The 27,648-nt window shown below is 35.7% G+C and overlaps 1 protein-coding gene across 4 annotated transcripts in view; it reads left to right on the plus strand.

Annotated features, from left to right (window-relative positions):
- Positions 1-27,648, plus strand: part of LOC126277934 (YLP motif-containing protein 1) — a 665,061-nt gene that overhangs the window by 616,922 nt on the left and 20,491 nt on the right. For all 4 annotated transcript variants that reach the window (XR_007550623.1, XR_007550624.1, XM_049977517.1 and 1 more), the window contains exons 10-11: positions 21,568-21,748; positions 22,259-22,429. Coding sequence is in view for 2 of the 4 variants with exons in the window: in XM_049977517.1 (XP_049833474.1) it covers positions 21,568-21,748; positions 22,259-22,429 (352 nt within the window). In the remaining 2 variants the exon portion in view is untranslated. The remainder of the gene's footprint in view (positions 1-21,567; positions 21,749-22,258; positions 22,430-27,648) is intronic.

Below are 27,648 nucleotides of genomic sequence, written 5' to 3' on the forward strand. Positions count from 1 at the left end.
TTCACACCTGCATAGTTGAGGAAACTTGTGCTGGAAGGGAAATGACTTTAACAGATGCTTTACTATGTACACTATTTGGATACTCCCTTCAAGCACAAACTTTCTGAACTACACAGCTAGAAATGTCTCTTGAGCATATCCTATGTTCACACAATCCCCCTGGCTTCACTAACCAATTTCCCACTACCTCATCTTACTTTTTCTCTTTTCTCTACTGTCATTGTCAACATCACTCCTTCCCCATTCAGATCATATAATGTCTCTTTACTGCCATCCTTCCTTCACTAACTCACAAGTGGGCATTCCCTCACTCTCTCTCTCTCTCTCTCTCTCTCTCTCTCTCTCTCTCTCTCTCTCTCCCTCCCTCCCTATCCATACCCATTTCAGCCCCTCTCCCTGCCATCTCTTGTCTCCTCTTTCCAGTATCAACCTCCACCCCTCCCCCTCTTAGCCCCACCTCTTTTCAGCTGTCTCACTTTCTCTCTCCCCTCTATGATTCTCTCTTTGCTTCCTCATTTTTTTAACCCCCTGTCTCCCTGATCTCCCTTTCTGTATATCTCTTACATGCTATACCACTCCATCTTGTTGTGTAGCCATTGAGTCTCTGTCTTTCCGACTCCTGCCTCACGCTATGCTGCTATTCCCATCTTGTCTGTGCATCCTTCTCTTCCTCTTCTGCATGTCCATTTGTGTGTGTGTGTGTGTGTGTGTGTGTGTGTGTGTGTGTGTGTGTGTGTGTATTATTTCTACTTTCTATTGTGTGTTTCTATGCACCACATGTCAGTGTTTGGTGAGTGGTTGCCTTTCCATTATTTTATGTATTGTTCCATCTGGGAATTTACATTATTGCCATAAATTGTTGCCCCCCAGTATTTGTATGAATTGGCCAGTTGCAGTTGTGACTCATTGATATTGTGGTCATAGGATATTAAAAGTCTTCATTTTATGAAGTGCATAATTTTATATTTCTGAAAATTTAAAGCAAATTGATTACCAGTAAAAATGTTTGAAATCTTATCAAGATCTGACTGAATATTTGTGCAGCTCTCTTGAAACATTATTTAATTATAGATAACTGCATCATCTGCAAAATGTTTTTGGTTACAATTTATATTACTTGCAAGGTCATTAATATGCAACATGAACAATAAGGGTCCCAACACACTTCTCTGGGCCACTCATGCAGTTGCTTCTACCCCTGTAAAAGATCTCCATCCAAGATAACATGCTGCATCCTCCGTAGCATGAAATTTTCAATCCAGCTACAAATTTTTCTTTCTGTCCCATTGAATCACATTTTTGATAATAAGCTTTCAGAAATCATGAAATATTGAGTCTACCACACTGCCTCGATTCGTGGCTCTGAGGAAGCCATGTGAGAAAAGCTCAAGTTGGGTTTCACTTGACTAATGTATTTGGAATCATTGCTGGTCTGCATTGAAGTGTTGTATTATTTGAGAAACCTCTTTAATTATGAACTCAGAATATGTTCTAAGATTCTACAACAAATAGATATCAGTGGTATTAGATGTTAGTTTTGTGGATGACTTCTATTACCCTTTTAGTAGACTGGTGGACCTGTGCTTTGCGCTATCTGTTTTCCACAGTTTTCTGTTCAACTAATCTATGATGTATTATTTTTAAAGAAGGGGCTTATTCAGCCACAGATTTTCTACAGAATCTGAAAGGAGTCTATTAGGCTCTGATGCTTTGTTCATTTTTAATGATCTCTACTGTTTCTCTATGCCTCTCACACTAATATCTACTTCACTTGTTTTGCGGTGGTGTGAGAATCAAATCAGAATTTCTTTGGGTTTCGTGAGAGATCTTTGGATGATATTTTGTTGTTGTAATCATTGAAGACTTCATTCATTTCCTATTGACACCCAAACATGTTTTATTCAGTATTTCTCTATCTGTAGCCCTATACTTAATTTTATTACACAGTAGGGCCCATTTCTTTAGAAGTTTCCTTATAGTGGCTATATACCATTGATGGTCTCACACACCATGAACTGTTCTGCTAGATATATATCTGTCAATGACATGGTCAGCTGTTCTTTTAATCTTGAGCCTTATTTCTACCATGCACTCCTCTCCAGAGCTGAATGTTTCTAGTTCCCTAGTTTGGTAAACATGCAAATCCTTCTATTTGTTTTAGTTGCTCTTTGTACTTTGGTACTCATTGTTACTATGACTGCCTCATGTTCACTGATATCAGTTTCTGTGTTGACATCCTCAAAGACGTACAATCAATTTCTTGCCACTAGATATATGCTTCCACCATGAGTGAGATTCTGAGGTTTGCAGGGAAAGCCTTTAGTAATGTTTCACAGGATGTCTTGTCATGCCCATCACTGACAAAACTGTAATTATCCCAATTTACTGTTGGATAATTAAACTCTCCTTCAGTGATTACAGTATGATTAGGGAACATGAATACTAGTGAATTTAGGTTTTCTCCCAAGTTTTCTGTTATATCTCGAGTTGAGTCTGGTGCTTCGTAAGGGGATCTAATTATTTAAGTATATGGTCACCATTACACTGACAAGGGAATGACACAGTCTGAAATACTGGAAACTAACCTGAAACTTTCCTCACAGGAAGGAAAAACCAAAAGAAATGCACTGACATAATTGTAGCTGCTAATGTACACTGCAAATATTTTACAACAATGTTGCAGTTACTCATTTTCACCACATGAAGAACCACTTATAACATTGGTTTGTACAGCCCTAACGGCCTAGCATGCAAATTGGTGAATAAGCACATGAAGCCATGACAAGATAATGTAGCACCATGTAGCATGAAATACAAAGTACACACTTGGAAATTATAAGCACTTAAACCATACCAAAAATATTTCAGATCACAAAGGTTTTGAATAGCTCGAAGTTCATATTGATATCTAAGCTGCTGTAGATGTAATTATGGCACAAGTGGCTATAAAATTGAGACAATGTATGATGTTACAGCACAAGTTAGTTTCATCAAGAAGGCTTTTAATTTATTGAATAAAATATTAGAGTGTTTTGATAGGTCTGGTAATTGTTACTCCCCAGAAAGCCCAAGTTTCAGGTTAGGGAGCAGGGAAAAAGTCACTTGAGGCTGAGGCTGGTGAATAAGGTGGATGAGGAACCCAGAGCCCAATACATGATGAACTTTTACCATTATTATCACTGATGTGTGGGATTGTGCATAATCCTGGTGAAAGAGCAGATTTTTGTGTGCCAACCTTAGTCCTTTTTTTCAGCCAGTGCAAGTATCAAATGATCCAAGAATAAAGCATAATAGAATCAAATTATAGTTCTGCTTTTCTCAAGTAATCTATGAGGATTATTCCTTGGTAAACCCCCCCCCCCCCCCCCCCCAAAAAAAAAAAAAAATCTGTGTCCATCAGCTTACCAACTGAGAAAATGGTCTTTGCCTTTTTTAGTGCACTTTACCAATCTTTGTCCATTTTTGTGGTGTGTCATGATGGATATAGCTTTTCATCAAAAGTCACAAATCAGCTCAAAAAGTCTTACAGATTGCTATTAAACATTGCCAGACATTCTGTTGAAATGTTTGCCAGATTTGCTTTTGGTAGCCTGCAAGAAATCGTGACACTCGACTCACACACAGCTTTTTCATAGCGAATTCTCTGTGCAGGATATTATGTACTTGCTCAGTTTATATGCCTAAAGTCTCAACAATCTCATGAATTTGTATTCACTGGTCTTGCATTACCATATCATGGGTTTTCTCAGTGGTTTCCTTTGTAGTGACCTCAATTGGATGACTGGAGAATACTTCATTTTCAGTGCTTCTCTGGCCACATTTAAATTCATTAATTCAGAAATAATTGGTCTTTAATTATGGTACAGAGTCCACCTGAACTTTATCCAAATCTGGTTTGATTTGTGTGGTCTCCAACCCTTCAACTGGAAATGTTTAATAAGAGCAAAATACTCAGTTTCCTCCATTTTCAATCACAATTAGCTTACAGATCAATTCAGATGGCTGTTAACAATAAACTAGATGCTGCACATTGTTGAAAGGTGCAAAAAATGTTTCATTCTTTGATGGAAAATTACCAGACTTACCAACCACCATAGTATTTATTACAATTCCTGTAGCGCAGTTCTTATGATAATTTTGAATAATGTACCCTTTACTAACAATGAAAAAAAGTCCTTGTTTGTTCACTGCAGTCATCTAAAAAATGTAGAGTATCCGTTGGATGATGAAAACAAACATTTTCTTCACCTCATGCATGCCTGATAAAAGAAAAATCAATACATTCAGATGTGCCACTGTAATTATTAACTTTATTTAGGCAGAATTGTGATGGAGTCAGAAATGGTTTTTGCCATTCTGCACATAGTATAGTGACAGAGGATTTTAGAGTGTTTTGCGTGTACATACCAAGCATAATTGCTCAAAATTTTAAAACATAGTGATGTTAACAGACAATTCACAAATGACTAATGTTCAACAATAGTATTGGAAATCATGATTGTCTGACAATTTTCTAAAAAATGCTTTACACTGTGTAAACATTTTGTTATTGAGAGGCTGAATGACAGTATTAGTTCTGAGTGGCATCTGAATTACCTTCATCGTGCTCCTGAGTGAAGTAAGACCAGACATACTATGCTTCAATGAACATGGACTAATTGAAAGGAAAATAGGTAATGTTACAATGAAGGACTGCAAACTAGCTAGTTACTTCTGCAGATCTAAATATAAGGGTGGTGGCATTTGTATATACATTAAAACAGGCACTCTCCTAAAGAATGTAAACAGTGAAGCTGCTACAATGCCCATAGAAAGAGAAAAAAACTTTGAAGTTACTGGTATAGTGACAGAGGATTTTAGAGTGTTTTGTGTGTGCAGATCACCATGTGGCAATATTAGCATATTTCTGAAAAAAATTGCTAGCTTATTGAGAACGAATATGAAGAGAAACCTTATTATAAGTGAAGATTTCAACATATGACATGGGAAAAGACACAAAAATAAGACAGGATTTTGAAAAATTGTTAATACAGCATAACATGAAAGTAACAATAACTGCACCAACAAAGTGAGACAGTTATTGGCAACATAATTACTTATATGTGTAACTATGAGTCACATGTAGTTCAGACAGAAACATCTGATCATCATGGACAACTAATCAGATTTTGCAGAAGTAATGACACAGTATCAGAACCAAAACGAACAACCAAAGAAATTAGGATCATCAGTGAACAAAATATCAACATGAAACTTCCTGGCAGATTAAAACTGTGTGCCCGACCGAGACTCGAACTCGGGACCTTTGCCTTTCGCGGGCAAGTGCTCTACCAACTGAGCTACCGAAGCACGACTCACGTCCGGTACTCACAGCTTTACTTCTGCCAGTATCCGTCTCCTACCTTCCAAACTTTACAGAAGCTCTTCTGCGAAACTTGCAGAACTAGCACTCCTGAAAGAAAGGATACTGCGGAGACATGGCTTAGCCACAGCCTGGGGGATGTTTCCAGAATGAGATTTTCACTCTGCAGCGGAGCGTGCGCTGATATGAAACTTCCTGGCAGATTAAAACTGTGTGCCCGACCGAGACTCGAACTCGGGACCTTTGCCTTTTCGGGCAAGTGATCTACCAACTGAGCTACCGAAGCACGACTCACGTCCGGTACTCACAGCTTTACTTCTGCCAGTATCCGTCTCCTACCTTCCAAACTTTACAGAAGCTCTTCTGTGAAACTTGCAGAACTAGCACTCCTGAAAGAAAGGATACTGCGGAGACATGGCTTAGCCACAGCCTAGGGGATGTTTCCAGAATGAGATTTTCACTCTGCAGCGAAGCGTGCGCTGATATGAAACTTCCTGGCAGATTAAAACTGTGTGCCCGACCGAGACTCGAACTCGGGCACACAGTTTTAATCTGCCAGGAAGTTTCATATCAGCGCACGCTTCGCTGCAGAGTGAAAATCTCATTCTGGAAACATCCCCTAGGCTGTGGCTAAGCCATGTCTCCGCAGTATCCTTTCTTTCAGGAGTGCTAGTTCAGAAAGTTTCGCAGAAGAGCTTCTGTTAAGTTTGGAAGGTAGGAGACGGATACTGGCAGAAGTAAGGCTGTGAGTACCGGACGTGAGTCGTGCTTCGGTAGCTCAGTTGGTAGAGCACTTGCCCGCGAAAGGCAAAGGTCCCGAGTTCGAGTCTCAGTCGGGCACACAGTTTTAATCTGCCAGGAAGTTTCATATCAGCGCACGCTCCTCTGCAGAGTGAAAATCTCATTCTGAAAATATCAACATATTTAGAACAATGTTAAGTAAGGAGACCTGGAATGAAACCCTACAGGCCCAGAGTGTAAATGAAAAATATGATGCATTTATTTCAACAATCAAATACCATTTTATGTAGCATTCCCCAAAGTAAAGAGACAAGAAAGGCTGAAAGATCAAACACAGTGGATTACCAGTGAAATACTAGAACAGCGAAGGAAGCTGCAGGATCTGAGACAGATGGGCAAAGCTGAAAAATATAAAATGTTAAAAAAGATGTATAAAAAAACAATAAGTGAAGCAAAAGCAAGAGCAATTGACACCACCATTGAACTCAAAAAACAAGGCAAAGGGAGCTTGGCATGCAGTTAATGCTGAAAGAAAGGAAAAAGATGGGTCAAACAAAGAAGAAGGTATTAAGTCAATTAAAATAGACAACACAGTGGTCACAGATGGTGTGGAAATAGCAAAAATACTGAATAATCACTAAATCAGTGTAGTAGAAAACTTAAAATTGGAAAGAAATAGTCAAAAACAGAAGAGCATTAAGATACCAAAAAGATCATGCAGTACTGTGTTCTTAAGACCAGTCATGGAAGATGAACTCAGGAAAACTATACAGAAACTGAAGTTTAAGAAATCAGCTGGTGATGCTGAAATATCAAATCATGTAATAGAGCTGGTAAGTGAGCAGATAATAACACCCCTGCTGAACATAGCAAACTGTTCTTTCAGATATGGATTTTTTCCAGAAAAACTGAAGATAACGAAGGTGATGCCAGTGTAAGAGAAAGGAGATAAGGACGACCCCAACAACTACAGACCAGTTTCATTTATATCAGGTTTCTCAAAAATCCTAGAAATGCTTATGTATACCAGATTAATTAATTACTTGGACAAACATAACATTCTCATACACTCACAACATGGTTTCAGAAAGAGTAAATCTACAGAATCAGCAATTTCCAGCCTAACAGAATGCATTTTACAGTCCTTAGATGAAAAGAAAAGTTTTCTCTGCAATGTTTCTGGATCTTTCAAAAGCATTTGACACCATTGACCATGAAATGTTGATACAAAAATTAGGCAACTATGGCATTCGAGGGCAACCAGGTGAATGGAGAAAATCATATTTGTGCAACCACAAGCAATACGTATCATTAGGAAACTCATACCAATCAGAAACCAAACCCATCAAATATGGAGTGCCACAGGGCTTGGTAATGGGGTCATTGTTACTTAATGTATTTGTTAATGATACAGGTGTTGAGGAGGAAGAAAAGAAAATATTGTATGCTGATAATGTGAGAATACTAAATATTGACCAAAATATGGAACAGCTTGAGAGAAGAGCATACATTTCTGCAAATGTCACAGCTCAATGGCTGTTGGAAAATGAACTGCTTATAAATCTAAAAAAGGCTACGTATGAAGTGTTTAAAAACAAGGAGAAGACTGTAGACATGGATTTAGAGGTTGATGGAACAAGGCTGGAAAAAGTAGAATCTGCTAGATTCTTAGGTATTCTTGTGGATAATGAACTGAAATGGAAAAAAACAACAACATATTAATAATGTCTGTAAGAAACTGAGCTCTGTCATATTCTTAATGATGCAGCTATCACAGTATTCAGACAAGAACAGTGTATCATGGACTTTTCAAACCACACTTGCAGTGTGGGATGACTGTGTGGGGAAACTCAAATAAACAAGAGACAAAACGAGTGTTTACATTACAAAAAAGCAGTTGGGACCATTTTAATAAGGAAGACCTCTGAAACATGCAGAAACTTTTTCAAGAAATTAGGTATCTTAACTTTTTCATCGTTGTATATATACGAAACAATAATGTACATCACAAAAGGTAGTGAGGACTATATTACAAATGCTAGTGTACACAACCACAATACAAGAAGGGAGAATGAAGTACGGAGCATACCCAACCGACTATGGCAATGCTAGAAAAAGGACCCCAATACTCTGGTATCAGACTGCTACGAAGTCTGCTTAAAAACCTGCAAGATAGTGTACTTGACAATAACTTTCCAAAGAAACTTAAAGAATATCTCATTGAAAAAGAGTTTTACACTGCTGCAGAATACTTATGCCATTAAATTTGTATATATTGTTATTCATTATCAGTGACGTAAAAATGTAAGCTAAAGGGGTAGAAAAATAAATTATAATGAATGTTAATACTTTGACATGTCCTATATTACATGTACATTTACTGTACACAATGTAATCTTACAGGATCAAATAAAATTCAATTCAATTCAGTTCAGAGGAATTGTTATGTCAAGGCCAAGACTCCAACAAAACAAGTAATTAATTTCTGCAGCTGGTAAGAAGATGTTTCAGCTGTAATTAAAAATTATTCTCTACCATTTTTCCAGATTTTGTTACATTGGTTACTATATTTTTGCAGCTAAACAGTCCTAATTTGCCTTGAGGTTCATGAAGACAGATATAAAACTGTGGAAACACTATCCACTGATATATATTTTTGCCATTCATTGACTGCACAAGTGACTGTATTTTTTTCACTTTAAATGATATGGTGTGGTTCATACATAGATCTTGCATTAAAACTGACTGATAGCCTTTATTCACAGCATTTTATTGGATAACAAGAAGCTGTGTATTCACTTCAGCTACTAATTTCTCTACAGTATTGACTGTTAATGACATCTCTACACATTAACTCTTAGTAAAATTTGTAGCTTTGTGACTTCATTATCTATATAATTTCTTTAATCTGTGTACCAGAGGACACAGTCTTATGGATCTCTCTCAGTTCAAAAATGGCTCTGAGCACTATGGGACTCAACTGCTGTGGTCATTAGTCCCCTAGAACTTAGAACTACTTAAACCTAACTAACCTAAGGACATCACACACGTCCATGCCCGAGGCAGGATTCGAACCTGCGACCGTAGAAGTCGCACGGTTCCGGACTGCGTGCCTAGAACCGCGAGACCACCGCGGCCGGCTCTCTCTCAGTAATGGTGTACTGAATATCATGAGCAATTCCAAATCTTTCAAGTAGTTCTTCTTTCACACTTTTTTGAGTTTTATTTTGGCACATATTTCATACTTTATGTAAATCTTTCTTCTATTTATGCAGTGTATGTACGTTCAGATTTTATGAAACAAAAATGGTTTTGCATAATGGTACTGCTAAAATTGAAGTACTTTTTCTCTCCTATGTTTAACCAAAAATTTACAACTTTTTCTTTGTCACAAGTATATTATTGTACATATTTCCTTTGGGTTTGGAAGGTATTATATTTTAGTTCTGGACTTTAATTAGCCCAATGGTCATGATTTGAACCACAATTCACAGAATCATCAGAATTATTTCCTGTTTTGTTTAATGTTTACACAATTTCTAATGAAATATTGACACCATTTGAATTTTGAAGGAATCAACTAATAAATAACACATATGTAGATCTTCAGGAGAAGTAGGTGATTTTGATTGCATAACATGTTCTTCTTATTTCATCTTGGCACAAAGACAGACACTAATAGTAAGCATGTAGGAAGAAAACAAAAAGAAAATAAATCCAGTTTTATCTATATTGTTAATGCTTAGTGATAATGCTAAGGGAACTGCTAATTGTTATGGATATTTAATAAGTTGTGAACTCTAGTGAATAATAACTGTGATCAACTGTCACAGAGATTAACTGTGACCAATTGTTGCAGAGAAACTATCGATGAGAACTGAAATGCCAACTAAAGAAATACCCCTGTCATGTTGTGCATGTGCTATCTACTACAATTACAGTAGAAATGTACATTTCTCCAGCCATCTGGTGAGGTGCAAATGTGGCAATTTTCAGATTAAAAAAATAATAATTTCAGTGAGTTGTAGCTGCTGAAATTTTGACACTGTGTTTCTTTTGGTGTATTTTTCCTGTATAAAGGATTTTAAGACAGGTTTTAGCATATCATATTTCATCATTCTCTCATGTGCCTTGTCCAAACAATCTTGCATAGCTTCAATTTATATCCCAAGGGATCTGAATTTCTTGTCTACTGCAACAAATACACCAGTTCCATTTCCCATTTGTCTGTCCTTTTGATACACAGGGTGTCTTTTCAAACCTCACACATTTCAAAGGCCTGAGGAGAAAACAACAATGGAAATATTAATGTAGGTTCACCATATGCTAGGGAATCTCAAAGAATATATTTAATAATCATCAGTACACCTGTACTGTGAACCGTTTATTGACAAAGAATATTGAATCTGTATTCAGTTTATTGCCATTTTCTTTGTTAGATATCCTCTGTCACTGTTGCATTCCCATGAATAGTATGATATATTAATATAAGAATATTGTCAACTTTAGTCACATACACACAGCCCTTCATGAATACCCTCAAGACAAAACCCAGTGGAGTCATGTCCAGGGCATGGGGTAGCCAGGTAATGGGTCCTTTTTGTCCAGTACAGCAGTTGGGAAATTTTATATCCAGGAACTTGTGAACAGCCATTGACTGATGTGCAACCATGTTAAAAGATGATATTGGGTTGTAACTATGATGTGTGACCTAAAATTATTTGGAATTTTTATTTTTCGAAATAATTTGCCCCAAACTGACTTATGTGGGCTTCTTAGAAATGCTTGTCTGATGATGTCCTTCGTTGTCTCTTCCAAAACACTATGATGTGTACCATCAGAATGTACTAGAACAGTTCCAATTCCCAGAAACTTGCAATACCATTCCTTAATTGTTTTCAGGTGAATCACATCAATACAAACAACGAAAATCTCTTTGCACAGTAATTGGCAATTTTGGTTCTGCAAACCATACTACTGCTTGTGCTTCTGTGGTGCACAATTTTTTCTTCATGTGATCAAGCTGCATTACGATGACAATAGTTGCCATTCCTGACACAAGGACATAAATCCTTTGAGATGCTCTAGTATATGATGCAATTTCATTATCATATCTCCTGCAGTTTTTTTCCTTGGCCTTTGAAATGTTGGAAGCTTGAAACAGACACTGTGTATTCTTAAATTTTTCTCTAAAATCTCACTGCTCTCAATTTTGGCTTTGAACCAGATTTCTGTACCTAGTTTTGTGTGAGCTCCCCTGATTTTAGGAGTGCTTCAAACTCCAGTCTTTTGTTATGATAGTTTTAGCAAATAATCACAGAGATTTTGGTTCTCTTGGCTGTAGAGGTCACATCTTTAGATCTTACATCAATTATATAATTCTTGGTCTCCTGCAGCTATTGTTACACAAACCAGAGAGAGTGTCACCTAATATACACAAAATTTTGTGTTCGCCATGTATTGATCTTTAAACGTTACTACTTAACTTGCATTGACTTGGGGTTCATCGATGTTGTGGATGCTGCAAATAATGAGAACATCACAAAAATTTGAAGCTTGACAAACTATTTATTGACATCAGCTGATCAACAGAATTGACATCAGCGCAAAACTACCGATGAAACTCAGCTACACCGAACTGAACTGCACTGACTCCTGAAGTAAACAAAACTTGACTGACTGCCCCCATGCTTGCTTTAAATATAATTTTAACAATCACTACCATTGTTAATTTATTACAAAATGTAACTTACAATTAAAAACAATTTCATTTCAACTAACTGCTGTTACATTTGTACAGGTTATAAAATATAAGTCAAATAACATAATATTTTTATCATCATTATCTTGGTTTTATGTGTGAAAATTAATTCACAATCTGATTTCAACAATTATTTTGATTTTACTTTAATTTTGTAATAAGTAACTGTATGGATTTTGTTGCTAACATTTATTTGAAGTATACACATCATGCTTTGTCAGATTACATAAATTAAATACACTTGTTTTCTTAAATACCAGAATTTCATAGATTTGAGTGGTGTAGCTAACAAGAGGTAAATATCTGTGTAATTTACAAGCATCATTAATTACAATGAATTACATAAAAGTGAATAATGAATGTAATTACATCACTGGATAATGATTGTTATTTTCACTTGAATTGTAATGAGGTTTTTGTGTTAGAAAATTTACAAATTGCAATTATGGTAATTACAGGCTTTAGTTATTTATGCTAACATTTCCACAGTCTCTTAATATTTGTTGTGAAACATTTGTTACTTCAATTTCATGATCTGATATTTAATTTGCCATATGTACATATTTTTATCAGCGACAACAATCTAATAGCAATCGTGAGAATGTACATCATTTCAGAATATTGTATATATGTATTTACAAAGAAGAATAGGTTTTTGGGCAAGCTGAATTGAATGATACCTATAAAAATACATATAAAAGGCCCTAGAAAGCACTGAATCATACGATAAATACACAGCTGAATAAAAAAAAGGTAGTAGCAGACAGTTATTAATGATCTTGGGGGTATGTTGCATTTACACCCCCCCCCCCCCCCCCCCCCGTCCCGCACAGACACTGTTACAAGTACTTCTTGTACAAATGGTTGCTAAATACATACAGATGATCTGGTACTTTCAAGTCACATATTTTCAATACATTTAAGTTTTCATAGTATTAGCTTTAATACAAAAAAACAAATTTTATTTTCTTAGCTGTCACTCCAGTCACTGGTTCACACTGCATGTCTTAAGGAACTGGCAGCTCACAATCATCAGTCCTTTTGCACTGTCCATCTTGTGTCAGCAACCCCTCTTTTTCTGGCAGTTTCTATGCTGCAACAGCGCAGTCCACTATTAGTTTCACAGTTTTTAGCTTTCACTTACAGGTCAGGTAAGGATCTTTGATACAGTTCTCTTGGAAGGAACAGGGATAAAATCATTACTCAAGGTGCTCATGTAGGTTACAATTAAGGTCACATCAGGTATAAATATACCAAAATCATTCACATATTATCCTATAATATTAGCATATTTATAAACAAAATCACACAAAGATAAGCATTTCTAAACTGTAATTATTTAACTATATACAGATTAAAGTCAATGAACGAAAATAAATTGTATAAGTATACCCTACTTTTTATTAGTATTTCAGTATATTCCACTATACAGTATATTTGACCCCCCCCCCCCCCCCCCCCTCCCAGATTTCATTTAACTCTTTGTCATGTCAAACACAAACACACAGACTGTTCTTCATCACATAATCTTGTAATGACATACTTTTCACAAAATGTCTTTTGTCACCATGCAACTTGTCCATTTTGTAACACGTGTACATCTTTAACATTGTACATCTTATTAGCAAATTCATAAAATAACGACCATGCCTGTAATTCTCATAGAAACACCTTTGAACTACTTCATGCTATCACTTCCCACAGATCAAATACATACTCTACAGAATATAACTACAATAATCTCCATTATTTTATAGACTCCTAGATTCTATTCTGTCATGAAAATGCTAACACTAACTTATCTATAGCTATTATACACTGTACAGTACACACACATACATATCTAGAAAATTGTCTTTTACTCACAGAACTATAAATAGTCCCACCAATTACCTTCTGAACATCATCACAGGTTCATAAAGCTAATAACATGCACAAAAAAGTAAACATTACTTACTAATACAGATTGCCCACAGTGTATGATGGCCAGAAAGTAGTTTCTTACCAACACTTACAATACTTATTATATACATAGTACACACTTTAACCTGTTATCATCCTTATCTCTACAAAGCTGTTGTAACTTTCTCACTGTCTGAAATGCTTAAAAAATCATTATTTATGCATCTTAAGAAGTACAACATAATTATAAATTATTGGTCAGTCATTACTGTAAGAAAGTCAAATTTAGTACATGGTTCACATTTTCAAATTATTCCTCAAATAATGTCACTCAATATTCACATTACAGTAAGATATAACTTCATTACAGGTTTATAGATGAATAAAAGATGTAGCATACGAAAATGAAAAGAAGAAAATAGAATGCTACATGGCTCGCAGACCTAGTGCTTGCCACACACTTGACACAAAGATGTGGTGTCCTCCTAAGGCCATTTGCATCATCTTATTTTTTCATGGTTGATCCATCTATTATCATTTCTATTGTAACCACTATTATTATTCTTATTGTCATTATCACTTCTGCCTTGATTCCTGCTTTGATTCCACCCTCCCCCCCCTTCACCAGTTGTGTGATTGCCAAATCTGCCACTTTTTAGCCTCTTATTTCTTTCAAAGGCTCTACCCAACTCATCTACATATCTCAAGAATTGATCTACAGAGTTGTTTTATCCATAAATCAACTCCCACTGTACATTTTTTGGTAATTTCTTTTTAAGGCATGTATTTGTATTAATTAGTCAAAACATTTGTCTAAGTGCACCAGTTTCCTCAATTGGTTTTCACAAAACACTTCAAGCTACCATCACTTTCCCTATGCATTCAACCATTCAAGAACTTACTTTTAATCCTACCTCACTCAGGTTCTGATCGAAACTTATTTAAGAACTTTTTTGTCCTATTTGTCAAATGACATGGTAGAATTAACATTCTGATTGGCCCATGAGGTTGCTTCTTCATCCAAAAACTTCTTAACAAATTTAATTTTAGCATTGTCTGTTGTGTCATTACTAAAATTATCCTGACAATGCTGTAAAAAATCACCAGGATGCAATTTCCCATCTGCTGGAAAGCATTTTAAAGGTATGCCACCCTATACTCAATTACTATTGCCAATAAAATTTCTTTGAAATACACCCTCTTGTAATTCTACAACTTTCTTACTTAAATCTACAACAGTACAAATCTAATCTTTCATCAAACTTCAGTTCTACATTATTTATTTGATTGGTAATGTCTGTAAATTTTAACTCAAGAGTTCCTTTTGTAAGCTTATACTTTTTCTTCTAAAGCATTCTTAGTCTGAACAATCTCTACTTTTAAGTTTAGAATTTTCTGCTTCTTCATGTTTACCAACTTTTTTGAATCTCTCCTCATTTTTGAGCAACTCTTGTGTGAAATTAGTGTCTAATGTATCTACCCTTTCTTCTACTGCTCCCACATGAGTGTTGAGTTCACCGTGCCTTGTCTCAACAATAATTTTTAGTGCTGCCAAACCCTCCTGGATTTCCCTTACCTGATTAGTATTTTCAGTAACAGTATTTTTTAATTCTGCCATTTGTTCAATTAACTGAAGACTTAACTGTTGACTTGCTGACCAGTATCCTGCCTAATCTTTCCCATCTGTTCCTTCAGTTCTTTCATGTGCTGCATTAATAACATTAACAAAGTATCTCCACCTACCCTTCCCTGTGTAATTGGAGTACTCATGATGATATTTTTACTGGAACTCTCTCCACCAAAACTTTGATCTACTCTTGGATTGCTGATGGACAATAGTTCACTGATACTTGATTCTAGGTATGAGGTGTTTTCTACTGATTCACATTCTACACGCTTCTCTTCATTTATTTTCATGTACTTGTTGTTATTCATCATACAAAAGTGTCACACAAGACTATTTAAAATTAGAAAATTAAAAATGACAGTCACTCACCTGAAACCCAGTGGTGCAATCCAAGAATTTGGTCCATTATCATCAGGTAATGATACCCAAAACAGATGAATTTGCAATCTTTCTACAGCAGGTAACTTTTTTTTTCCTTTTTTTCCCATAAACAGTCACCACAGACAATTCTCTGGGCAAAAGTTGTCTTTGTTTACATGTTTCATTCATGTCTTTACATAACTTGAAACAATCACTCATTAAACACAGTTCCAATTTCAAACATCAGTCCCAGCTCTACTCCACCACATGTAACGACCTTTAAACATCGCTACTTAACTTGCATTGGCTTGTGGTTCATCAATGTTGTGGAAGTTGCAAATAATGAGAACATCACAAAAATTTCAAGCTTGACAAATTATTTATTGACATCAGCTGATCAACAGAACTGACATAAGTGTGAAACTACTGATGAAACTCAGCTAAACTGAACTGAATTGCACTGACTCCTGAAGTAAACAAAAGTTGACTGACTGCCCCCATGCAGCCTCAATACTTTGCTTTGAATACAATTTTAACAATTGCTACCATTGTTAATTTATTACAAAATGTAACTTACAATTAAAAACAATTTCATCTAAACTAATTGCTGTTATGTTTGTACAGGTTAAAGAATATATGTCAAATAACATAATATTTTTATCATCGTCTTGGTTTTATGTGTGAAAATTAATTCACAATCTGAATTCAACAATTGCTTTGATTTTACTTTAATGTTGTAATTAGTGACTGTATGGAATTTGTTGCTAACATTTGTTCAAAGTATACACATTGTGCTTCGCTAGATTACATAAATTAAATACACACATTTTCTAAAAACTGGAATTTCATAGATTTGGGTGGTGTATCTAACAAGAGGTAAATATCTGCATGATTTATGAGGGTGAGTCAAATGAAAACCTTAAATTTGTAATAACAAATATAAATTTCATGCCGTTATCCTGTAAGTTGCTAAGCGTGGCTACAAACAGTATGCAGAATGGCCTGTAGGTGGCAGCATAGTGTAGATGCACACATACTCTCACAGTATCAGTATAAAGATGGCTGCCCCACTTGTGACTTGCACCAGGAAAGAACAGCAAATGGTTTTTGTCTAGTGAAGGTGTGAAACCTATTGAAATTCATTGACATATGAAGGTTCAGTATGGTGATGCATGTTTGTCACAGCAGCAAGTCTACAAATGGAGTAGGAATTTCACAAATTGTGTGACTTCAGTGGAATATGCTCCTTGTCCAGGTCAGGCACAACAAGTTGTGGCTCCACAGAACATTGCAGCAGTTGAAGCCATAGTGAAGGAAAACCGAATGACATTGCAGCATGTTTGCAGATTAGTCATGGGTCAGCACGCCACATTGTGCGTGGTGTTTCTCCAGTTTCACAAAGTGTCTACAAGATGGGTGCCACAGCAGCTGTCTCCTGTAATGAGAGAATGACATGTTGATGCTCGTGAAGAACTTTTTCGGCACTTCGAACGAGAAGGTGATGGCTTCCTTGCAAGAATCATTACTGGGGATGAAGCCTGGGTTCACTTCCACCAATTGTAAATGAAGAGAGCAAGCAAGGAATGGCACCATTACTCATCACCAAAACCAAAGAAGTTCACAACAGAGTCATCAGCAGGGAAGGTTATGCTGACACTCTTTTGGGACAAAAAAGTTGTCATTTTGGAGTATTACATTGGCTAGAGAGACCATTGTCACCAGTGCATCATACACAGGTCCTAAAAAATTGTCTTTGGCCTGCAGTCAAATCAAAATGATGTGGATTGCTGTCAGCAGGTGTCCTTTTGTAACATGACAATGCAAGGCCACACACTGTCTGTAAAACAGTTGCAACAATCACAGACCTGCAATTTGAGTGTCTTCCTCATCCACCATACTCATCAGAGTGATTTCCATATGTTTGGACCACTCAAAGATGCAATGGGAGGAAAGAAGTTACACTCTGATGAAGAGGTACGCCACGCAGTGCATGAGTGGTTGCGCGGAAAATGAAAAGAATTTTTTTTCTAAAGGAATTTATGCACTTCATAAGCGTTGGAGGGCTTGCATTGAGCATGGGGGAGATTATGTTGAAAAGTGATACAGATCTGTACCACTTCTGTGCAATAAATAATATTTTTAAAAAATATTTAAGGTTTTCATTTGACTCACCCTCATACAAGCATCGTTAATTACAATGAGTTACATAAAAATGAATAATGAATGAAATTATATCACTGCATAATGATTCAATTCAGTTCAGTTCAATTCAATCTCTTTATTCATCCGTTAAAAATATACATTGTATGGATGTAGCTATTTCAATATAGTATCTTATATTTAATTTGTTTCAAAAACTTGGATAATAAATATAAATATTTTATATCAGTATACGTAAATTATATTACTTTTCCATATTCAGATAGTTTGCAGTGTTATAAAAACTATGCTTTAGTAAAAACTGTTTAAGATCTACCTTGAATTTATGAAATTCTTTGATTTTCTTTATCATAGAAGGCTATTTTTGGCTGGTAGTTTACACTTTTCAGGTAGAGCGCTCCTTTGTGGGTGTCTCTGTGAAAATCATCTCTGTTCCTTGTTTCATGGTTATAAACCTGATTATTTAATGTTGAAAATTCCTCATGAGTTTTCAGAAAGCATACACGTTCATAGATGTATAAGCCAGGAAGAGTCATTATCTTAAATCTTTAAACATTTCCCTACATGACACTCTGCAGGGAACCCTTTTCATTCTTCTAATAGCCCTTCTTTGAAGTTTGAAAGCTTGTTTTGCCATACCTGTATTTCTCCAGAAGATCACACCATATCTAAGCAAACTGTTAATATAAGCAACATAAGAATGTATGTCATTCCAAAATAAATGATGGTGTCTGTCTGCACCTGGCATGGCATTTCATCGATGTGAGACAGACATTTGTGGCCCTAATATTGAACATTATGGAACAACTAATTGTGTGAATTTCCAGCCAGAAAGGATTGTATTGCTACTGTTATTAATAAGTACTCTCTGTTTTCTCTTAGTCAAGTATGATGACATATGACTAAGAGATTTCCCTTGAAACCCACAGCTAGTCAGTTTTTCAAGTAGCAAGTCATGATTAGGAGTATTGAAGGGTTTGGTAAGGCAACAAATGATATCTGATACACACATTCTATTATTGAAACAAGTGCTATATTTAGTGACCAATTAATATGTTGTGTGGGTTGTGCTGCAGCCTTCTCTAAAACTGTACTGATTGCGTAAAATAATAATGTGGGATGAATTATAATTTTCTGTCTGATCACGTGCAACTATTTCAAATATTTTTTAAAACATTGGTAACAATGAGAAAGGCATTTAGTTACCATTTCATCTCGTTTGCCCTTCTGATGAACTGGCAAAACTTAAGCATAGTTTAAGTTCCCTGGAAGTTGTCCTTCTTCAAAAGGCTAGTTAACTATGTGCGGGAGTGGATGTGCAATACTGTGATAGACTGTTTTTGTTATTGTAGTTGGAACCTCACCCAAACTCACTGATTAAAAATTTCACACAAATAATTTTATAAAAATTGATAATGTGTGTGCTTTTTCTCTCTACCATTAGTATAATTTCTGTGGTGGGAGTGTCCTCAGCTAATTACATAAGAACCGGCTGTTTGACAATCTTCCTGTCACTAACGTCAGAGACATTTCCTATTTTCAGGGCAGCCAATTCTTGTTTTACTCAAGATGCTCTTGTCTGAACTTAGGATTCACTTGGTTTCAGCAGCCCTAGAGCTTCCTGTTCTCTTACTGATCTAGTATACCTTACTTATCATGAAAATAAAGCTGAAATGGCTGCTTATGAATCTGAAGAACTGTCTTTGACTGAAAACTTCTCTTTTGTCTCTTAACTGCCATTACAGTTTCACTGACTCAGTTTCAGTTTCAGTGGAACACAGTACCTCAATCTTGTTGGTTTGGGTAATAGGTGGAATACACTGATTGCTCATATCCATACCACTGATTCACAACTCACGGTAAAGTTGACAACCACTGACAGTCTTCATACTTCCTCTGTAGAAGAAAGAAGCCATGGGACAGGACAGTAATTAAGATACCTGACTCTTGGTAACTATCTCAACATACCCATATACAGCAGCTTCCAATTGCTTGACAGTACGTAGGACAGTTTCCAGCTGTACACAAGCACCATATAACTGATCCCATTCCTCACAGTGAGGCTGCACTGTGGCTGGTGCAAATTTTTACAGAACAGTAAACAAATAACTCTGAAAAATGGTTGTTTATTCATTTTTAAATTCTGGATTTGTTAAACTAAAAGTATTAACATTTCCCTTCAAATAATAATAAGTAAAACAATATTTCTATTAAGGCAACATATAAACTTGGGATCAAAGTTATTGGTTCCTGGAAACTTTTTCGAGATTATATATATCACAAACAATCACACAAATAGCTTTTGCAACTGATGGCTGCTTCTTCAGGAAAGAGGGAAGGAGAGGGAAAGACGAAAGGATGTGGGTTTTAAGGGAGAGGATAAGGAGTCATTCCAATCCTGGGAGTGGAAAGACTTACCTTAGGGGGGAAAAAGGACAGGTGTACACTCGCGCGCACACACACACACACATATCCATCCGCACATACACAGACACAAGCAGACATTTGTTAAGGCAAAGAGTTGAACTCTTGATGTGTATTCATCTTTCCCTCTCCTTCCCTCTTTCCTGAAGAAGCAACCGTTGGTTGCGAAAGATTAAATTTTGTATGTATGTTTGTGTTTGTTTGTGTATCTATCGACCTTCCAGCACTTTCATTTAGTAAGTCACATCATCTTTGGACCAATTTCAACCAAACTTGGTACCCATGTACCTTACTGTCTTGAACACTCACATTATAAAAGCACAGACTATTGTAGCAGGTAATGGACAAATTTTAAACTGAGATTACACCTAACAAATACATGCTACAAGGCTTGGTGCAAGACACAGGCATCACAGTGACATTTTACTCTAAAACTTATTAGAACATCACAAATATATTTACCTCTAGTTCCGTAGTGAATTTTAGCTAAACTATCAGAGTTTTCTTTCATGAAACAGAAATTATGGAATTTAATGGGAAATACTTTTCTTAATTTTGAACCAAATTAATAATGTTGTAGAATGTTTTTTTTTAACTCTTTCCATTGAGTTCAGAAATTGAAAAATCAAAATCCTGTTCATTGCAGTTTTAATTATCATTAATTAATCTGTTATTAACAATATTCTTGACAGGGGAAAGGGGTCTCATGTGAATGATTTATTACAATACTGAATTTAATTATCATTATATTGTTTAAAGCTCAATTGGATGATTACATCACAAACTCAACAAAAAATTTTTCTAGAATAGGAGAGAGAAGCAATTGTTTTCTCAAATGATTTCATAGAGAGCATGGCCCAAAGTTTCTAGTTTTTGTGTGCTTCTTCATAAATGCATGTCATATGTATCAAAACATTACTAATTATGTGTTTTATCACTGTTGTGTGCCAAATGTCTCCTAATCGGGCTTCACTTTGTTGTGCAACCATTCTGACATTCTTTTCAGAAAAAATCTGTTACTTATTAGTATGTTTACATTTTGGACAGTACCATTCATAGTAAAGTTTCCAAATATTGAGATATTGTTTCTGTGTTATCTGTCACTATGGAAATCAATAACTTGGCAAAAAAGTATCTGATCATATAACTGTGGGTATTATTTTCTTTAAGAGAATTATAAAAACACATTATATCAGATTAAGCATTCATGCAGACTGCATATTTGTTCAGGTTAAGCATCAACAACCACAGCAACAACACTTACAACGGCAACACCACAGATTACCACCAGGACAAGTAGAAGGCAAAATTATTAACAGCCCACCTGAAAACTCACAAAGCAGAAAGAATTATGAATCAGTTGATATTGTAGTTTATACCACTCAAGAACCTTCACTACACAGGGATTCTGGTATGTATTTAAGTAATATTACTGACTTAAAAAAATTTGTCAATTTTCAAATGTATGAATTAAATTAAATCAAACACAACTACTAGTTTGACCTACACAAGATGGAATTCTAATTTAGTTGTTTCACTTATTTTAGTAAAAGATAAGGGTATGAGCTGCAATTTTTTTAAATTTTTAATGTCATTATCCATTGCTGAGCACTTCCACTATATGAAAAGTGGTTGTGTTTACTCATTCCATTGTTTGCGATCCATCCATGGTTTCTCATTATTACAATAAAATTAATTAAAATTTTGAATCAGTCCATGAGAAATACCCAGATGGATCAATTTATTTTGCACTGGTTGCAAAAGGCAAGCATCTGAGTTAAATCCCAGATAACACAAAGTTTAAGATTTTCATATTTTATAATGTTTGCAACTTGATTTCGTGTACTTGTTCCTGTTAGAGTTTTGTTTTCATTCTTCTTTTTATGTTTACACTTGTTCAGGAGTGTGTTTGATATTGCAGGTATGAAAGCAAGTCACAGTGAGCACAGCAAAAATAGTTCACATACCAGGCATCCTGTCTCTCCTTCTCAGCCATTGCGGTCGGAGGGACCAGATGATACTGATATCATTGTGGAGCCAGTGGATGGCGAAGCTGCCCGTCCTAGTGGTGCCATTTTATCACTGGCACTTGGTAATACACTTAACATTGGCACCTCTCAGTTCTATTATTCGGAAATAATCTTGTAGTTGTGACCAAAGTGATATTCTTTAACGTATTTTTGTGACAAATATATGATTTAGACATTATGAGCTATAGAAAGTTGAGAATAGAATGAAGCCCTTCTTTCACATTTTTCTGGGAAAATGGTACTCGTGGAAAATTACATTTTCAGCCCATACATAAGTTTTACATTTTATGAGCACATTGGCAGTTCATAATTACTGACAAAGTGGAGCTATAGTTTGATATAGTTTCAATCATGACTTTTTTCTACCTGATTCGTATTTCATAAACACATTTAAAAGTCTTGACGTGTTAATGAAAAATGTAACAGACTGTGGGCTTTCAAAAAAATGTGGCCCTCAACTACGTACCCTCAGACTCAGAGTTGAAATATAAAAAGTTTTGGCTGGTTTCATTGTCTGAGGGCTGGGATATGTAGTTGCTGCCTTACATCTCAAATACTGCTGACTGTACGGTATACAATATGAATACACATATGAATCGAATGGGTGAAGTTTCCTGTCACTCAGCAATTGCGAATTTGGAATGTAACATAGAAATTTGTAAATGAAAGATTGCAATTAAATAAAATCTGCAGGTACTATTTTTAATGTGTTTAAATGGTGAGTACGATAGCAGAAGTACCTTTAAGAATGCAATTTATTACTGCAAAACACTTATCGGCGATCATGCAAAAACTGCCCAACAATCTCCAAATATTTCCTGTGACCGCCTGCCATGCCTTCCTGCCCAGCAATCCCCCACTCCCATCAAGTCTCTCCGTTGCCTTCGGTAGTCGCCTAATGTAGAAATGAGTGCTGTGATTTTCTAGAGCACTCCCGCCATATCTCCAAGCAAACACGCACTCACAAACATATTGAAACAAATACAAAATACTGGATTTATCTTTAAATAACTTGAAATTAAATAAATATTCCTATGGCTGGACCATAAAAATGCTCTAACACATATTATTAAATACATAAACATATATCTAAGCAATAGAAACAAAAGTAGGCCAGTAGCCTAATGCGTCTGTGCTTTCTAAAACACAGTAAATATTTGACCAATTTCTTCATGAATAGTGTATATTGGATATAAACAAAGACATGGATGAGTAAATATATTTATAAGCATGCTGTTACAATTTTTTCATGTAACTGTGGAGTATCTATGGCCTGACATGATCGATAGTAATTGGCCACTTTGACCTCAAATAAATCATGTACTGTTCAAGTTACATGCCTGCATTACATACCAATTTAGGTTTACAGTAATAGCTTGTTGAAGACACATTGATTGACAAAATCAGATGAAGCATTTAGATTTTGGAAATTTGTTGCTGGGTGTTACTTGTATTATTTACAGTCAGACACTAAAATTTAAACTAGTAAAAATATTGAAAATCTGATTACACCATCAGAATCATTGTTCAAATAATGGCAATATACATGTTTATTTTTAAGGTATCACGATTCCTCTGGCTATTATTGGTTCCTACATGAACTGTGAAATGTCTGCCATTATGGTTTCACAAAGTCTGCCATCTTTTGAACTCCTGGCATACAAATCTCCTTCATCGACATGAAGCACAGTCCTCAACACAGCGTCAACATGGAATTCCCAGCCACACGGTTGGCCTGGACCATGCGCTGGGGCTACCCCTCTTGCTCTGGCTAATGTTTGGCACCAAGCGGTTGCTGACGAGCCCCAGCTTGCCAAGCAGCAATGCTAAGTCCGAACTTACAAATATTTTCAGGGTGCCACAACTCACCTGTTACCTCACAAGACATCTAAAAGTGATTGTGAGACCTACAAGTATGTTACATATACTTACACTTACACTTACACTGGTGTGCAAAACCTTGGAATGAAAATAACATTTACATGGCATGCCACTGCCAAGTAACATACCTCAATGAAATGTGGACCATACCGATGAAGAACTGCTACTGTATAGTACAGAGGGAAACTGGGAGGAATACACAATGAGACAAACAGAAATAACACTTTTATTCAAGGACAATAATTTCAGTGGAGTCACCATGATCCACAGTTTTTCCCTGGATATCATAAAAGGTAGGAAATAGTTCTTAATAGGGTGTTTATTCACCACCTGTGGCAATGCATGCTGTTGCAGTATGCTTCCATGCTAATCACATTGTTGGTAAGGAGTTCTTGTGATAGGATGCTACATTCCTCCACCAGCACAGATGACAACTGCTGGATGGTTATTGGTGCAAGTGGGTGTGGTGCAGTACATCTCCCCAATGCATCCCACACATACCAGACACGATTTAAGTAGGAGGAATGGATAGGCTAGTCCATTCACTGAATACCATCTCATTCCAAGAGCTGTGGAGATTGATGGGGCCTTGAGTTGTCACCCATGAAAATGAAGTGAGGGCCACACACCTCTGAAAATATGAACATGGGGAAGGATAATAGTGCCACAGTAATATTGACTGGTGAGGCATGCAACATTATGCAACATATTGTGGTGACTTCAGTGCAATTATTCTGTTTGAATAAAAGTGTCATTTCTGTTTTTCTTGGTGCATATTTCTCCCCAGTACCTTCTGCACTTTAGCAATTGTTTATTTGTATAATCTGAGTTTCATGTTACTTGGAAGTGGCATATCGTGTGACAGATACTTTCATTTTTAAGTTTTGCACGCCAATGTATGGAGGGCATCAACCAGTAGACTAGAAGTATATCTAACTACAAATAAGCATCGAATGCTAAAAAGATTATTTTTGAGATAAAAAAGAATAATACAGGCTAGCAGCTGGAAACCTGTGATGTTAACTGATTACATAAGATGGCTGACCCAAAGACAGAGTTATGTTATACAAATGATATTAAATGTACACACAAATATAGACACGTACGTAAATATGTGTCAAAATACGTAATGAAATGTAATTCTATAGGGCATGATACAGAGCAGAACGTACAGTTGAATTTTAACTAGGCTGTCGGGTCCACTCCAAACCAACATCTTGAAAATTGGGACATATTCTGAAATAAGTGGTAAAACTGTATGAGAGTCACAAATAAATTGCAATTATTTAGGCTTTGCTATTAGCTTAGAACCTAATCACCCCTGTTAAAAATGCTACGTATTTTGAAAAAAAAAAAAATCATATGTCCTTTACCACTTCATGACATCTTCCTGCAAATTGAAGCTAATGCACTATTATTATTATTATTATTATTATTATTATTATTATTATTATTATTATTTTCTTATAAAGTATTATACCAACAATTCACATATTGCTCATACCTAGCTCACAAAAGGTGCCACATCTATGATGATTTGAAGATAGTTGGTATAATATCTGGAAGAGCTTCTATCATAGCTCTTGTTTATCTTTGCTAACTTTTCTTTTGTTCTGATTAATACTTCATTCAATAATGCAATTACACACAAAACTACACAAAATATAGTAATTGTTAGATTGGCAGTATTAGCAGAGAAAATATTAGTGGCACAAATTGTTCCTATGTTTTAACAACTTCTGCTGATTCAGAATTAAGGAGACCAGAGCACAAGAAAGTTTAATGTATAACATTTGTAAACAGTGTCTTGTTGGTACCATTATATTTCAGTGCTTTGAGAATTTCCATGTAAATTCTAGAACCACTTGGCCTTCCTCCATCTTGAATCCACGATATTTTAAATAGAAGTGTGAGACATAAATCCGACCTACTGCGCATTACATATTTTTGTGTGCAGGTCTTAAAACAGTCATGAACAAAATGTGGACGCAGTAGCTTACAAGTAACTGCTGTACGATCCATAGAGTTTCAGTGTACGTGTAGGGAAGAGCCTGTGCTATTCTTTGCTGGTTTTGTGACTGTGATGATTGTTAAGAACAAATGAAGAAATGAGATTAGACTTTTAACTAATTCATGTTCATATTTTCTGGTGGTTATTAAACAAACCCTGTTGTAAATATATCTTAATAGAGTATAATGTTTGACAACTTGGTTGAATCGCATTAGTTTGAATATTTATATGAGAAATGGTTAATTTGTTTTTTTTTTTTTTTTGTGGAAACTGAAATATACCATGACTGAACTAAAAGTATTCTTAAAGTACCAAATTATTTCAAGAGTAGAGAGAGAGAGTCTGATAAATTCCCTTAACCAGCATTATTCTTGGGAGAAGATGTTTTGGAGAATGACATGGTCGGCTATCCAGAGAACAAGATTGGCTGTGGACACTAAGTAAGTCAACCTATGAGAGAGAGGTGGGAAGTTTGCAAAGCAGCTTCACATCGCTTCTAGTTGTCTAAAGTGTTAGAATATCTCTGTTATACATTTTTCTTTATCTCCAATAACATTGTTTTGTTAAGTGTAAGTGTTAGGAAATTTAGAATTATAATAATGCAAAAGCAGGTGGTAATTATTATCCTGATAAATTAAAAGATCCAATAAAAAATGTAAGAAGTGGAAAAATATTAATTTTAGGAACATGAAAGTGTGGTTATACTGTATTTTTATGCACATTATGACGAATTTTCAGAATTTGAAGCTGCGGTGCAATACTCAGTTTTACATCCTATTAAAAATGTCCTTCATTATATATTAATTTATTCATTCATAATATCGCCAACCAAAAAATTAATCATTCCTGGATAAATAAATACAAGAATAATTTAATATGGTGTAATAAACCCCTGGACTTCATGATCACCTGAATTACGGTAAGAAATGAGTCCACATAGTTGCACAAGTATGTCACATGCAGTTTAAGCTACTCATGGAGGATTTAATCATACAATTGCACCAATCTGTGCAGATGCTGAAATCATCTTATGTACAAAGTTTTGAAGCAAGAACTGAAGGACAGGACAGGAAGGGCTGAAGGAAGGTGATGACTATTTGTGATTAAATAAATGTAGATAATTTATAGTAACCACCACTGATGTAAATGTGTAGTTTTTCTTGAATTGTGTCAGTTGTGGCTGTGGTGAAAATGGTGGCATAGCATAAAGTAAAATGCACGATAACCTGCAATGATAAATATTTTGCAAGTAATTTTTAAATAACTGTCCCATCAAAGTAGATTTTCACTTTTATGTATATTTATTATTACTGTCACAACATGATGATGGTCATATTTTGTACAGTAAAAGTCTTATTTACAATTTGACTGCCAAGTAAACCACATAGA

This window comes from Schistocerca gregaria, chromosome 6 (genome assembly GCF_023897955.1).
Source record: "Schistocerca gregaria isolate iqSchGreg1 chromosome 6, iqSchGreg1.2, whole genome shotgun sequence".
NCBI lineage: Eukaryota > Metazoa > Arthropoda > Insecta > Orthoptera > Acrididae > Schistocerca > Schistocerca gregaria.